Raw genomic sequence first — 17,449 nt, forward strand, 5'->3', positions numbered from 1 at the left:
ATGGTAATTCAATGCAAATTCAAAAGACCGAATGCCATTTTAAGCCATGCATCCTGAAATGTTCTGTGCATGACGTTAAGCACTGATTAAACGAAAACTTAATTCACACACAACATGTCTGGCAATTTAGCAGTGTACCTGTGCAGTGGCGGACTTAGCAATTTGGAGGCTCAAGGCGAATTTAGCTAGGGGGCCCATCAACATTAATATGCGAGAAATAAGTTCAGGTTCACACTACAAGATTTTAGGCTGGTTTTTCAGTCGCCGACTGTTTTTGTAGATCGCCGACAGAAACTGTGGACGGAGGCAAATCGGGGATCATTCGGCGCTCGCTCAGTCGTGTAGTGTGAACTGCTGAAAGACGCTCGCCGAGCCGTTGCCGACTCATCGCAGACGACCGGCAGATATCTAGCATGTTTAATATCTAGCATGTTTCATATCTAGCCCAGTCGGCGACTGTGAGTCAACAGCAGCGTCTAGCTTCATACAACTTTACTACAAGACTGTGTTTAAGTTATTGTGACAGCACTGGAGAAATAGTGCGATTGACTATATCTATGTTCACTGCAACGGAGAGATGAAATAATTCTGGCAATTTGGGACTATGGAGTGGTTAAACGGTAAAAAAAAAATAATAACGAAAATGTGGAGTACATGTACGTTGTTTTTATTTTCTTCGTGGTGTTGCTGGTTCTCGCGAGTGTTTCGTTTTCGTGTTCTCGTGTTTTTGGATGGCAGCCAGATGAGTCTGCGATTCCCCAGTCGTTTAATTCGTGAGCCCACGTTGCCGATCAGTCATGTAGTGTGAAATCCACAACAACTGAAAGACTTGCGATTACAGCAAAACCAGTCGTGTAGTGCGAACGGCACAAAAACCTGACGACTGAAAAGTCGTGTAGTGTGATCCTGGCTTTAGCTAGACAAGGGGGCCCTACAGTGGGAGGGGCCCAAGGCAATTGCCTAGCAACGCCTCTATGCAAAGACCGCCTCTGTACCTGTGAGAAGGTGACATTCACGTAAAGCAGCTACACATACGTTAACTACATACAGGAAACACTAGCATTCGGTGCTGAACAAACAAACAAATTTCTCTACAGGAGAATGACCAAACTTTTGCAAAGTCAGCCAGCATAGGCCCTGTAGAATCAATATCATTTTAAATGAACTTGTGCTGACACATTGACACGTTGACAGTAGACAAATAATAATAACAATACACATATGCATATACACATACAGTACATATTATGTAAACCGAGGAGCAAAGCCATATAATGAGATTAGACTAGAGAAATCTGGTGTGAGATGATTCTTGCATTTTCCAAGTTTTTTAATCTACTTAATGATTCTTAATTAATTCAATCATAAAGAGAAAAGAAGGGTTTTAACCACTCCACTTACTGTAGTGAATGTGGTATTTTGCTAAAAGTACGACTACATTTATGGCATCAGAAATCTGAACTTAAGTTTTCCGCATAAAGTAAAATGGTATCAAAAGAAAGAATGTTAAGTTTGAGATTAATCGAGTTTCTAGTGTCCATGCAAAAACTGAATATTGACATGAAAAAACTAATGCTCCTGGAATTCATCTTCTGACTTACAAAAGGCACATGAATCCACCAAGTTTAAATCTTCTTTCAAGAAACATGGTTACAGGATATATCTTATTTATTATTTTGAAATTAGTCTCTTTTACTTTAGAAGATATGGGTCATTTGACAAGCCATTGTGGTTTTATAATTTGTATTAGGATGTTTCCTTAAAGAATCTCATTCATTCAACTCTGAATATAAAATGACATTTTTGATTAATTGAATTAATGCTAAAGGAATCACTTTGCAGACTTTCTTAAAATCCTTAAAACAACTATCATATCGGATCATATTTTTCAACAAAGGATGAGAAATTTAAAACATTATGACAATCTTTTTCATAGCAATCTTTTGTAAATATTGACTTCCTACCAACTTTGCCCTATTATTCCTTGACTGCGGTCTTCATCCATATGAAATTTCAAACCCCCCAAAATATTCAAGGACCTTCAAGGACGGCTGTCTTTTATGCCTGTTTTCAAAAACTTTCCAGGGCCTTGAACTTATTTTTTCAGATTCACAAACTTTCAAGGATTTCAAGGACCCGTGGCAACCCTGTAAATGAACGATGGCTCAAAGGATCTAGAGTAAGTAGCAGCAGACATTACCTCGTCCCACTCTAGAAGGTAGCTGGTGATTTTTGATCCATTATCGATGGGAGGCTGAGGAGAGAAAAATGGAGATGTCACACGTAAAGAGAAACACATTCATTCTCAGTACATCTGGCCTGCCCTGCACAGGGAAGATGAGCATGGGCTCTGTTGGTGTACTGGAGCACTAACTCCAGCAGGCTGACACGCAGCAGGACACAGGAGCTTGGCTTTAGCATATCAAATGAACCGTTAGTGCAGCAATCTTCTATCTGCAGACAACATCTTTCCTGATGATGACGACCATGAAAACAGATCTTTTTCCAATCAAAGCAAAACTGTATGAAAGCATATTGGGTTGATGAAGGCTATAAACATGTGATTCTAGGCAGATTTGGTGCGATTGTGATGTAGTTTTAGCTTTTATGGGCAATTTTCCAAAGAACTTCAGCAGTCATGCAGAAACGCCATTTTACACCCCCTCCCCCCACCCCCACCCTCTTATCAAGACAATGAGATGCCACAGAGAAGACTAAGCCCTAACAAAAATGAGCGATTTTCTAGTTGTGGACTGTCGACATTAGACAGTACAAGAACAACTTTCACTGAACTGCTTTTCTGTGTTTTCAGGTGGAAGTTTATATGTGAGGTAGTGGAGTAGGGTGGTGTGAAGGCAGATGTGTGTGAAGAATGTGTGAGGGTTGGGAGAGAGGCAACTCCTACCTTCCACTGCAGGGTGAGGGAGCTCTTAGTGCGGTGAGACAGTTTGGGGGGGGAGGGACTGTCAGGGGTGCTGCTGTGGGTTGTGAATGTTCCCACCTCTGAACATGAGCCTTTCAATGAATTACACATGGCTTGCACTCTGTGGGGAAACAAACACACAGACAAACAGATGCAACTAAAGAAAGAAAGACATGTAAGAATAACAACATTAGTAAAGCTTCCCAGAATCTGTAGTCATTGGACAGCACTCAGGACGTCCATAGCAGGGTGACAACCCCTTCACTACAATAGTACCGAGGAGATCTGTGAGGAGATCTCATCAGGAGGAGCGGATATCCACTCGCACAAGGAGACCTGTGAGGAGATCTCATCAGGAGGAACGGATAACCACACGTGACTTCACTAGTACCGTGAGAGACTGGCCCTCCTGACCTGGGCCGTAGAATGCAGTCACAGCTCAGGCAGCTATGGAGGGAGAGAGGGACGAGCTTCTACTTCAACCCTCACTTTACACCAGTGTTAATTTTGTTGACGAATAATTTTCGTCAGTTTTCATCAACAAACCTTTTTTTCATGACGAAAACGAGACGATAACTAAATAAAAACTATACGAAGGGATAAAAATGATGACGAAATTAATGGACATTTTCGTCAACGAATAAAAACGAGACGAAAATATTGGCCAGCGACGACATTCAATCAGATCTGATTTAGCTTTTGAGAAAGGTAGGGAAAAGTTTATAAGTGTGCCATATTTTTGTCAATTGTGATTTTTACACCGCAATCGAAATTTGTCCTCCGCTTTTAACCCATCTGTGCAGTTAGAACACACACACACACACTCTAGTGATTACTAGGGGGCTGTGGATCACACATGCCCAGAGCGGTGGGCAGCCCTAGCCCGGCGCCTGAGCAGTTGGGGTTAGGTGCCTTGCTCAAGGGCACCTCAGTCATGGCCTCAGGTCTGGGAATCGAACCCACGACCCTCCGGTCACAAGACCAGTTCCCTACCACCAGGCCTTGACTGCCCCTAAGTGATCCAACCGTAACTACTTTAGCGTACACGGAGAGGCGGGACAAACCGGGTAACCATCCAATCAGTACTAACTAGAGGTGTATTCAACTAAGGATTTTCATAGTTGATTTCCCCTTTAGTTGACTTATAGTCGAATCAGGTTTTAAAAAAAATCTAGAGCACCTTAAATGGAATCCCGTTCTCATTCAGGACTTTTTTCCACTTCAAAGTAAATACCCAAAACACTCAGATAAATGAACAAACATGGTAGGTTGGCTTTATTCAGCTTTTATTTATTTACTTACTTATTTTTTAATGAAACGTTAGAGAACATTAACCGTCAGTGCGCAGTATCAAACTGTCAGACAGGCACTGTGCAACATGTCAAAAATATTTTAAATAAAATATGCCTGCCTGAAAATATAAAAAATTGCCACACAACAGCAAAAAAATTATAAGTAAAGGTTCAGTAACGGGGTTTAAAAAGCAATCAACAACAAAAAATGTTTATAGACCTACTTGCCAAGACACGCCGCGACGACACGACAAACGGTTGAACTGTTTTTTTTTCGCCTTACGCGTTTTAAATGGTATGCCATGTTGGTTGTTGTCGTGTGAAATGAAAGACATTGATGACATAACTTGCACTTTACTTTGATTAATCTTTATCTTTCTCAAAATACTTTTGAAGTTTTTTTTTGTAGCCATTATAATCTTGGCAGATTAGCGTGTTCAGCTCCGCTCATTTGGATTGTGCAACTGCTGGGTGTGATTTATTAATGTGTAGTAAGGAAGATGCCTAATGTTAATGCGCACACATCATTTTAAACTATTTATTAACAGAAATTAGGATGATTTTATTTGACAAAAGGCTATATATAACGAAAACAAAGACATTTAATGTAACAACTAACGCTTAGCAGCGTCCTTGGGCACCCCCATGCAGTTAGAATGGTACATTCGACTATGACGTTCATAGTCCACTAGGGGGTATAGTCGACTATAGTCGAATCAGCGACTATTGCAGGTCACCCCTAGTACTAACGTCTTCACATCGCACACAACCCGGGAAGACCATACCAGCCTGTGAACTGTGGTCACTCATGAAATTCAACTCGAAGTTAACTCGACAATGTCAGCAGGGAGAAAGATAAGAGGCGATATATGGACACATTTCTCCTTTGACTCTGAGAAAAAGAAGACAGTGTGTAAACCATGTGGGACGATGATATCGGGAAAAATACGACAAATGAAACGGCATCTGCGGGCTATGGCATTGTTGTTTTTACGGCACCCAGTTTTATACAGAATGTAATATTTATTGTTCATAACAAACTCCATGTTTTCAGGTAGAGCGGGCCTACTGGTCATCAATGTTTTGTTATTCTTATGCTCAATAACTAAGTTCAAGTCAATAAAGTTGTTTGGAAATTTGTTTTTGTATATATTGCACATACAAACAATAATATTCTATAACTGGTTAAGAAATGTTTCATTTTGTGCAAGTGTATATAATGACTATTACACCATTTATATTTTAGTCAACTAAATTCTTTTGATAATTAGTCGACTAAATTCTAATGATAATTAGTCGACTAAAACTAGACTAAGACTAAAAGCAAATCCAATGACTAAATTATGACTAAAACTAAATGACATTTTAGTCAAAAGACTAAGACTAAAACTAAATAAAAATTTGCTGTCAAAATTAACACTGCTTCACACCATGGCCTTTTTAGCACAATGACACCAAGATATTGATGTACATAAAGAAGATTTAAGACTATAGCTGTTCCAGGTGTGGTGTAGGATGTGAACAAAGAGAACAAAACAATGAGTGTGAGTAGTCGTACCTTATGTGGTAGTCTGTTGCAGGTCTGAGATCCTTCACAGTACATTCCAACTCCTCACCACTGCAAGAGGACATGTTGGTCTTACAGGGGCATTCTGGGATGCTCACACAACAGCCTCTCATTCTTTTAGCTGCATTTAGCTGCATTCTCAGCTGCGTCTCCCTGCACCTCTGTCATTACTACACGTGTCTACATCCCACTGCATAGTTATGTTTTCACAAGACTACACCATCATAAATAACATTATGAAGGCAATGTTCTGTGTACATGGACCATGTTCTGTGGACATTCTCAAACCCCAGTTTAGCTTACTTTGAAAGGTTTTTTTTACTTATGTCGATCATAAATAAAATTATATATATAATCTTTATTTAATTGGAGGTGGAAATTTGATCACACATGCTTCACACACACAAAAACATCAGCAGCAGAGGAAGTCAGGTTCTTGAATCTCTTTGGATTCAAGAACTAATCAGTAACATATAATATAAAAGTGTATAAATTTTTGATAACCAAACAAAAATGTACTTGTATCTTAAGGGTCTATGTTCCTGTTTAGGGTGTTGCTGGTCTCACCTGTAGATGAGGCGGTACTTGCTGTCGCGGCCCTTATCAGAGATGGTGAGCTCGTAGGCGCAGGTGTACTGTTGGTCCTGCTTTTGCAGGCCTGCTGGAGGTGCCCACCTCAGCCGAGCCATGCGGGCTTGCACGTTGGACACCTGCATGAAAAACAGACAGGATCTTTCAACATGGGCTCACGCACAAGCCAGGTGCACAATGAACATAGTACTCTTAATACTACACATTTAACCTGCTCACGCACAAGCCAGGTGCACACGTCACACACACTTGCACAAACACAGGTGTATATTTAACACACTCATGCACACAGCCCACCAAATATTGGACATGCTTGTGTGCAAAGCCTGGTGCATTTGCAACACATGCCTAAGGCCAGGTGCACACTCAGCTCAACCATCAATCACACATCTTTCTTCTGCAGTTCTGCTGTTCCATGGCAGACTTCAAAAAGAACTTCAAAAGAACTTTTTTTTTAGCTCCCCACAGTGATGGGGGGGGGGGGGGGGGGGGGGAGGAGTGTCAAATTTAGGAAACACAAGGAAGGACGATGAACTTTAAGTGAGTCAATTTTATTATGAAACCCCATTCTCAAGCTGAGCTCCATCTTCCCTGCAATTTGCACTGAATATCAAAACCACTTTTCTCATATGCAGTGTCATATCTTCTAGTGAACAGTTTCGAGACTTGAATGGAATCATTAACTACAAGAAACACACATCCACAGAAGATGGAGGACTACCTAAGAAATAACACAAAGTAAAAAAAATAATAAAAATGCTCACACCTGCACACGAAACTGTAGTCAGACAGCAATAGAGTAGTAATAATAACTAGGCGTGGGACGCGATCAAAAAAATTTATCGGAAGCTTTGTAATTAATTAATCGAAATGAATCACATTTTAATCGCATTTCAGTATTTAACATGAGAAATATTAATTTAAGTTTGAATGATGAATGAATCAATGATCATAAGCATAAACTTCAACATCTTGTTTATTTTTTCACCAGTCTATTACACAGACCAATAGATGAGTGCAGAAAACGGCAAACAGTTTTCAGAACACTGGAAATTCTGACCAAAAATGTTGTTTAATTTTGAGTTTTGCTCAGGATATTGGAAGAATAAGAAGAATTGAAGTAAATCAGAAGATGTTTTTGAATCCGTGTATCATTCGTTCGTTTGATATTCAACTGAAAATCTAAATTGGAAAATCAAAAAAACAATTCATTATTTTGTTTTTCGTTTTGAATATCAAAACAAAAAAACAAATCAGGCTTGTATTTTTCAGTTTTTTATTTGATAATCCAAACAAAAATAGCAAAATTAAAAAACGGATTCTGAGCCGAACTTGATTTTCATTTAACTTGACCCATTTGTGTGCCCCAGAAGGAACATAGTCTATATTGGTATAGACAACATGACCGGACTGGAACCACATACTAGTTTAATTAAAGACTTATTTGAAGGTGGTCAGACGCACGCAGAAATTTTGTGCACGTTGCGTCAAATACTGCAGTCAAGTTGGTTTCACGTTCGCATATTCAAAATTCGTTCTTCAATAGCTTTAAGACAGTTATAGCAAAAGTGCCAAAATATGCAAGTTCTAATTTCTGGCAATGTAAACAACCACCTACAACTCTGTTTACGTCAGGAATAGGCGTATTTTAAATTGTAGATAACATGTTATTTTAAATGTACTGCTGTCACCTCTGCAACGCCTAAGGCACCGAATTCTGAATATGCGAACGTGAAACCAACCATGGTGTTCCCTTGTGTATCTAGTGGTCCGGTGTTATTTGTCGTTGTGTTTTGTGGTGCTCGTTTACTTTAGTCTCTGCCATGTTTTCTGTACCTTGTATTATTTCAGCATTCATACTTATATAAACGTGTTTTCCTTTCATAATCGCTGTGGTCCTTTATATTCCTTCGTGAGTGTTTCTGTGAAGTGTGTTCTCGGTATGCCTCGTAGTCGCGCACTCTCTGTATGTGTGCGGTTCACTTAGAGGAGACTAGCTCCGTTAAAGTAGGTGTCAGCTCTTTATCGCGGTTGTGTCCAACCCTGATTCCTACCACGTTACACAGATATTGGTATATGATTAATTTCAATAATTACATTCAAAAGGTGGAACTTGTATATTATACTCAGTCATTGCACGTAGACTGATATATTTCAGAAAATTTTAATATTGTGAAAAGGTTCAATATTGAAGACAATAATAAATAGCTAATGAACTAAAACTGGTCTCTCAGTCTAGTTGTGTATGCTACATGGGCAAGAAAAACAAGTATTAAGTGCATCGTAAACAACAACCTACAACTCTTACATAGGTATTTGTAGCTTGCACCAATTTGTGGTAGTCAGTTGTTGTCTTATTATTTCAATAGCTTTTAAATGGTCCATCAGAAGACCACCTAAGAAGTTGTATTACACAAAGAGAATCCTAAACAACAACCTACATCTCAGACATGGGTATTTACATGTGCTGTTTATAAAATTTGAATATTATGAAAAGCTATTGAAATAATTCGATAAAAACTCACCACCATTATTAGGTAAGAGGTATAAATACCCATATCTGAGTTGTAGGTTGCTGGTCATCTTAGTCTTTATATAATACAACTTGTTTGGTGCTGTTCTGATGGACCGTTTAAAAGCTATTGAAATTATAAGATAAAAACTCACCACCACAAATAGATAAGAGGTAGAAATATTCATATCTGTATTGTAGGTTGTTGCACTTTGCACTTGGTGTAATACAACTTGTTTGGTGGTCTTATGATGGACCATTAAAAAGCTGTTGATATGATTGCAAAAAAAAAAAACATTGCGCAGTAGTCTGGGGCCTTTACTACCACTTGCATTCGTGTTAAGGTAATTTGTAGACGGTGCCTTAGACCTTGCAGAGGTGACAGCCGTACATTTAAAATAACACGTTATCTACTATTTATAATACGCCTATTCCTGATGTAAACAGAGTTGTAGGTGGTTGTTTACGTTGCCAGAAATTAGAACTTGCATATTTTGGCACTTTTGCTATAACTGTCTTAAAGCTATTGAAGAACGAATTCTGAATATGCGAACGTGAAACCAACTTGACTGCAGTATTTGACGCAACGTGCACAAAATCTCTGCATGCGTCTGACCACCTTCAAATAAGTCTTTAATTAAACAACTATGTGGTTCCAGTCCGGTCATGTTGTCTATACCAATATAGACTATGTTCCAATGTCTAGGCTACAATCAGAATAGAACAAGTAACACTGCAGTGCACTCCCGCACAAATGAAGCCCACGAAGAATAAACAAATCAATAACTTCCGGGGCACACAAATTGGGTCAAGTTAAAAAATCTAAATCAAGTTTTTTAATTTTGCTATCTTTGTTTGGATTATCAAATAAAAAACTGAAAAATACAAGCCTGATTTGTTTTTTGTTTTTATATTCAAAACGAAAAACTAAATAATGAATTGTTTTTTTGATTTTCCGTTTTTGATTTTCAGTTGAATATCAAATGAACGAATGATACACGGATTTTTTTTAAATACCATTTTAGATGGTATACTTTTTCTTTAATTTCCCAGGCCTCTGCCACAGGCATCTCCATAGTGCCTAGAAGTGGTCTTCTGCATGCCCAAAGCAAATGACTGGTTCTTCCATTCATCATCTATAATATGAGCTGTCACACCAAGATAATTCTTGTTGCTAACAGAGGTCCAGTGACCCCCAGTCAGAACCACATTTGTGGCGCTCTTCACAATAACCTGTTTTACTTCCCTTTCCTCATCATACAGCTACTGGATTTTCTTTGACATTGTCTTTCTGGATGGCAGTTCGTAACTTGCATGAGTTGACGCAATTTGCAGCACTTCTTGTAAGCCTTTATCTTCGACCACAGAGAGCGAACAACACTGCAAATAATATGACGCATCCAGTTTAAACGCCTCCGCCGCTCACGCGAGGTGTGCGGAGTTGCGCGCTACGGTCACTCGCGAAAGTTTTATCCAGTCTTAATGGTCCAACGAAGGTAATTAAAAAAATTTCCTCACTTAAAAAAAAACCCAAGACACCTGGGACAGGATGTGAAATACGGACATGTCCCGGGAAATACGGACATTTGGTCACCCTATCGTACTAGGAATACATTTATCAGCTAAGTTATCATTACTGACCTGCGCGTTAGCCCCAACATGTTTTGCGTTGAGGTGATAATGAAGGGTGGAAGTGCTCCTGTGATAAGCGAACTCCTTCCTACATAAAGTGCAAATAACACTATTTGTGTTTGTACTTCCATCTGGAAGTTTCTTATATTTAAATTTCCCATCCACCAGCGTAGCCTCTTCAGTCATCTCCATCATGCTCATCTTATTGTGCGTCCATATAATCTGTATGCCTGGAACTTGTGCACTGAGAAACATTCCACGGTGCAAAAGTGTCTCATGCGTTAATTTTTTTTGTTCGTTCATTTTCCTGTAATTAATCGAAATTAACGTGATAAAGTCCCACCACTAATAATAACAAAACAATATTTTATAATTTAACTGTGTGTGAAACACAATTGTGCAATGACTTTCATACTTCTAAACAATTACTGCTGAATATAGTATATCTATACTTATTTTCATAGACACAGTTACCTATATTTTATTTTTAATATTATATTTTATTTATTCTTTATTGTATTATAAGTCCTTATATTTTTAGATGTGCATATTGCTAATTTCTTTCTTGCTATAATTACTTCTTTATAGTGCTTATACCTATATAGGTTGGTACTGTAATAAGTGCAATTTCCCCCTGGGATCAATAAAGTATTTCTGATTCTGAGTCACAGAGCTACAGAGCCACAAATCTTGGAATTACAGAGCAACAAAGCCCAGAGCTACAGAGCCTCATAGCAAAGTTGCATGAGACATCAAAGTTTGGTGCTTAAATGTAGCAAACAATCTGACACTAACATTAAGGTTCAATACTTAACATATGTTAAGGGACTGAATCGGTATTCTGGATAAATCAAAATGCACATGCTAACTGGATGTGTGATCTACACAAACAAGCTAGCTGGAGGGGAAAAGGTGGAAAGCAGTAACCTAGCACTGCCTTGGCAAAAGCTACAGATGCTCCCTCACGTCTGCAACTTGTGCCAAAAATTGTCCCAAGGAGTAAGTAGACAATGAAATCCCCAGGTTTAAAATGGAGCATTGGCTTTACAGCTTAACCTCAAATTTCATTCTTACTCTATTTTTCTCAGTTCTCCACTTCATCCAGTCAGGCCACCATTACATCTGTGCTATACAGATACATTAAATATGGCAGTGTCTCCAAAGAATGGTAAACAGAATAAACAAAACACTATGAGGAGAATGAAACTGACACTCCACACAGACAAACTCATTGAAATCACAGAAGAAGAAAGCATTTATTACATAGCTAGATTTTAAATTAATTAATTTTTAAACAAATTTTTTATATATTAGTGGGGTTTTATTCCAAGGAATCTTTTTGGTTTTTATGTCATAATTCTGGAATCATGACAAGTCTTGCCTGGATCTACCCGGAGCCCATCAGACACAAGTCATGAAGACACATAACCCAAAGAGTCCTCCTGAGACCCAGAGCCACAAAGCATGGAGCTACGGAAACAAGAACAAGGCCATGAACCAAATCTGTAAAAAGGTAACAGTTGCAGTCACCAGCTGAATGAATTACAGATGTGTTGAGTGATGTTCTTCTTTTTCTTCTTCTTCTTCTGGCAATTCCCGTTTAGGGGTCGCCACAGCGGATCAAAGGATCAAACTCCTCCATCTGGCCCTGTCCTGAGTGTCCTCCACTGACACACCAGCCATTGTTATATCCTCTACCACTGCATCCATAAACCTCCTATTAAGTCTACCTCTCCTCCTCTTGCCTGGAAGTTCCATCCTCAAGACCCTCCTACCAATATACTTCTCCTCCCTCCTCTGTACACAGGGTTCATACACTTTTTTGACAATTAATTTCCATGACTTTTCCATGACTTTTCCATGACTTTCAGGCAAATTTCAATGACTATACATTCTCTAAACATATGTGTAGACATAAAAAAATAAGAAAAAATCCAGGCCAAAATTCCACAGTATATCATAAATTAATGAAAAGCCACGTGGTTTAATTGAAAAAATAAACATTTTAAATGTTTAAATAAACATTTACCGTATTCAATATCAATATACGTCGCACCTACAAAGTTTTTTAAATGGAAAATGTTGTAGCTATAAGCCGTATCCGGGCTAAAAGTGAGTCCCCGCTTACCGACGGGTCTGGTTAACGACGGACTGGAGTTACGACCGACTTTTCGTAATTTTGCGCGGTGCGCGAAGGTGCAGTGGCAGCACAGTGGAGTGTAGTGGAGTGGTGTATAGTGTATGATAAGCTGAAGCAGCGCAGCCTCCACCGTAGCCCATCTCGACAACGCGATCGCTCTTTCTCGCGTTGGACGCACGCAGTTTTTTTCTATACTGTATTTATGATTAAAGCGTATCTAAATCTAGGGTCACGCTTAACGACGAAAACTGCTTTACGACAGACTTTTCAGTCTCTAACCCCATCGTTAACCGATTGGTTAACCGCACATTTTGCACGTGTCCTTGTCTTTCTCAAACCACAGCTTGTATTTGTCCAACTGAAGCAGCCATTGTTGAATCGGCATTTACCAGCATTACGCTGATTTACATGTCAAAGTACAATCTACAGCTCCGTTTGGAGTCCGTCGCTAACGCAGCGAACTAACGTGTGAAGTTACGTTAGCGGTCCGCACAATGAAAAAAAAGGCTATATATATATTTCTTCCGGTTATCAGAACGACAAACATTTATTGTGTCAAGCAAATTTCCATGACTTTTCCAAAACATTTGGAATTTGGTATTTTTATTTTTTCCAAAACTTATCCAGGCCTGGAAATTGCTATTTTCAAATTCCATAACTTTTCCAGGTTTTTCATGACCGTACGAACCCTGTGTACATGTCCAAACCATCTCAATCTCGCTTCTCTAACTTTATCTCCAAAACATGCTACATGTGCTGATCCTCTAATAAACTCATTTCTGATCCTATCTTTCCTCGTCTTTCCAAATGAGAATCTCAACATCTTCATCTCAGACACCTCCATCTCCCTCACCTGTCTCTTTGTCAGTGCCACTGTCTCCAGTCCATACAACATAGCAGGTCTTACTACTGTCCTATAGATCTTTCCTTTCATTCTAGCAGACACCCTTCTATCACAGATCACCCCAGACACTTTATGCCATCCACACCACCCTGCCTGCACTCTCTTCTTTACCTCTCTTTCACTTCCTCCATTACTCTGTACCCTCGACCCTAAGTAGGTAAACTCGTCAACCTTCACCAAATCAACTTCTTGTAACTGGACCTGTCCACCGTCTGCCCTCTCATTCACACACATGTACTCTGTTTTACTCCTGCTCACTTTCATTCCCCTGCTCTCCAAAGCATATCTCCATCTTTCCAAGCTCACCTCCACCTGCTCCCTACTCTCACTACAGATCACAATGTCATCAGCAAACATCATAGTCCAAGGGGACTCCTGCCTAACCTCGTCCATCAGTCTGTCCATGACAATTGTGAACAGGAAGGGACTCAGGGCTGATCCCTGACGTAGTCCTACCCCCACTTTAAACCCGTCTGTCATTCCTACCGCACATCTCACTGCTGTCACACTGTTCTCATACATATCCTGCACTACCCTCACATACTTTTCTGCTACTCCTGACTTCCTCATACAATACCACAGCTCCTGTCTCGGTACTCTATCATAAGCTTTCTCTAAGTCAACAAACACACAATGTAACTCCTTCTGTCCTTCCCTATATTTCTCCATTAACACATCACGGTTTCTCTGTCTGGCCAATCTGTACAGATTATTTTCCCCTTCCTTAGTGTCCAACTTCTCATACAGCTTGCTATATGCCTTCTCTTTAGCTTCTGCCACTGCTCTCTTTGCCTTACGACACTTTCTTCATCTCGCTGAAAATCCCAATTCTTTTTAGCCAACCGCTAAACTTTCCTGAACTTCCTCATTCCACCACCACGACTCCTTGTCTATCTTCCTCTGTCCTGAGGTCACACCAAGTACCTTCCTAGCCACATCCCTCACTGCATTTGAAGTTTCATCCCAGGTATCCAGAACACCACCACCATTACCCAGTACCTGCCTCACCTCATCCCTGAATTTTACACCACAGTCCTCATCCTTTAACTTCCACCATCTGATCTTAGGTTCCACTCTCACTCTCTTCCTCTTCTTCACCTCCAAATCCATCCTACACATCACCATCCTATGCTGTTTAGCTACACTCTCCCCTGGTAACACCTTGCAATCACTAACCTCTTATAGAGCCCACATTCAACGTACCAACTCTAACCTCCACCTTCCTGCTCTGCCTCCTCTCCATCTTCAGAACCCTCTTCCCCCCTCTCCTCCTCCTCCTTGTCCCAACAGTAGTCCAATTTCCACTAATGCCCTGTTGGACAACAGCACTAGTGGCGGTCGTTGTTAACCTGGGCCTCAACCGATCCGGTATGGAATTTGTTTTTGATCCGCATCATTTAATTTGGCGCAGTTTTTTACACCGGATGCCCTTCCTGACGGAACCCTCCATATTTATCCGGGCTTGGGAACGGCACTAAAATACACTGGTATGTGCACCCTAGTGGCTAGGTTTTAATTGATGTTCTTAGTAAGAGTTATATCTTTAAAAGTAGTTCAACACATCAGTTATGAACACACCTTTCTATTCTTGTCTTCATGTTGTTTCCTTTTCTCGATTGTATTAACCAGATTTTTTTTTCTATTTTGTATTATTTAACATTCATGTCCAATGATTGTACTACTTGTATAAATCCAAATGAAATGTGAAACTGAAGGCCAAATTCCAACTGCAGGTTTGTCAGGTCTGCAGCAGACGCCCCAGGCAAATGACTGATGATGATGGAAACTGCTGTGATGAAGCCATCAGTGAGGTGAGCAGCCCAGGGCAGGAGTGTGGAGGCACACTGCTCTCCTGCCCACCATGGTCCCTTTTCAAAACAACACGTGCATTAATTCAGTCATCTTAATAGATTGGTGTTCAGCCCACAGGAGATGCTTTCAGGCTTCATAAATGAGTGTGGGCATACATTCTGAACAGAATCCAGAATGTTTGTCCATCCAAACCAATGTGCCAGTTTTATCTCGGAAAATATTTGTTCGATCTAAGTAATGACAGATGATGTCACTGAACTGGCTCTTTATAAAAGCCCAGCTTTATGGGTTATTACAATTTTCTATCTACATACATGTCAGGCCGCCATTGTAAATAAGAATATTGTTCTTACTGGCTTGCCTGGTTAAATTAAAGGTTAATAAAAATAATTCTATCTACATACTAGCTGGAAATGGCATATCATAGATAGATACAGGGTTGCCAACTCAACACACGCATTTGACTGTCTTCACACGCTCACACGTCATACATCCGATTTCTCACGCTGAAAAAATCTAGTTTATTTACCTCTGATCTACATCTATGATTCAGTGAGTTACTAGTTCGCTCTGGCGCCACCCACTGGTGATCGATCGCTTTAGGCACAGCACCCACTCAGGAACAGTTCAACATTTTCAATGTGTTTAGTTACCAAAAATAAATAAATAAATACACTTGACTTCAGTCACAGGGAAATGCAATTAAATCACCACCACCACCACCACCACCATGTGGTAATGAAGCACTCACAACAGATGAGTTATTGTCAAAAACACTGGAAAATCCCTTTAATCTCACATGTAAGTTACACTGGTAAATTACAAACAAAATTTAAAATATTTAAAATATTACAAAGGGCAAATGAGTTTTATAGTAGACACGAGTTTTAAATTAGTTGCTTTATTTTATTAAGAGAGGTACCTCTGCTTTACCCAGAACACCCCACCTTTTGACACATACACACACACCCCACCTCACACACACACCCCATCTCATCACACATGGATACTCACACACACATACAAACACCCCACCTCATCTCACATAGATACACACACACACCCCACCTCATCACACATGGAAACACACACACACCCCACCTCATCACACATGGATACACACACACACCCCACCTCATCACACATAGATACACACACACACCCCACCTCATCACACATAGATACACACACACACCCCACCTCATCACACATAGATACACACACACACCCCACCTCATCACACATGGATACACACACACACCCCACCTCATCACACATAGATACACACACACACTCCACCTCATCACACATAGATACACACACACACCCCACCTCATCACACATAGATACACACACACACACCCCACCTCATCACACATAGATACACACACACACCCCACCTCATCACACATGGATACACACACACCCAACCCCCACCTCATCACACATGGATACACACACACCCCACCACACATGGATACACACACACACCCCACCTCATCACACATGGATACACACACACACCCCACCTCATCACACATGGATACACACACACACCCCACCTCATCACACATGGATACACACACACCCCACCTCATCACACATGGATACACACACACCCCCCACCTCATCACACATGGATACACACACACACACACACCCCCCACCTCATCACACATGGATACACACACACACACACACACCCCACCTCATCACACATAGATACACACACACACACACACCCCACCTCATCACACATAGATACACACACACACACACACACCCCACCTCATCACACATAGATAACCACACACCCCACCTCATCACACATAGATACACACACACCCCACCTCATCACACATAGATACACACACACCCCACCTCATCACACATGGATACACACACACACACACACCCCACCTCATCACACATAGATACACACACACACACACCCCACCTCATCACACATGGATACACACACACCCAACCCCCACCTCATCACACATAGATACACACACACACACACACCCCACCTCATCACACATAGATACACACACACCCCACCTCATCACACAT

At 40.4% G+C, this 17,449-nt stretch overlaps 1 protein-coding gene across 1 annotated transcript in view; it reads right to left on the reverse strand.

Moving 5' to 3' along the window:
• fndc3ba (fibronectin type III domain containing 3Ba) overlaps positions 1 to 17,449 on the reverse strand; it is a 186,984-nt gene that overhangs the window by 53,657 nt on the left and 115,878 nt on the right. The window contains exons 8-11 of the mRNA XM_076975704.1: positions 6,350 to 6,492; positions 5,774 to 5,833; positions 2,906 to 3,044; positions 2,201 to 2,254 (exon numbers count right to left, since the gene is read on the reverse strand). Coding sequence (XP_076831819.1) covers positions 2,201 to 2,254; positions 2,906 to 3,044; positions 5,774 to 5,833; positions 6,350 to 6,492 — 396 coding nt within the window. The remainder of the gene's footprint in view (positions 1 to 2,200; positions 2,255 to 2,905; positions 3,045 to 5,773; positions 5,834 to 6,349; positions 6,493 to 17,449) is intronic.

Source organism: Brachyhypopomus gauderio, chromosome 16 (genome assembly GCF_052324685.1).
Source record: "Brachyhypopomus gauderio isolate BG-103 chromosome 16, BGAUD_0.2, whole genome shotgun sequence".
In the NCBI taxonomy this organism is placed as follows: Eukaryota; Metazoa; Chordata; class Actinopteri; order Gymnotiformes; family Hypopomidae; genus Brachyhypopomus; species Brachyhypopomus gauderio.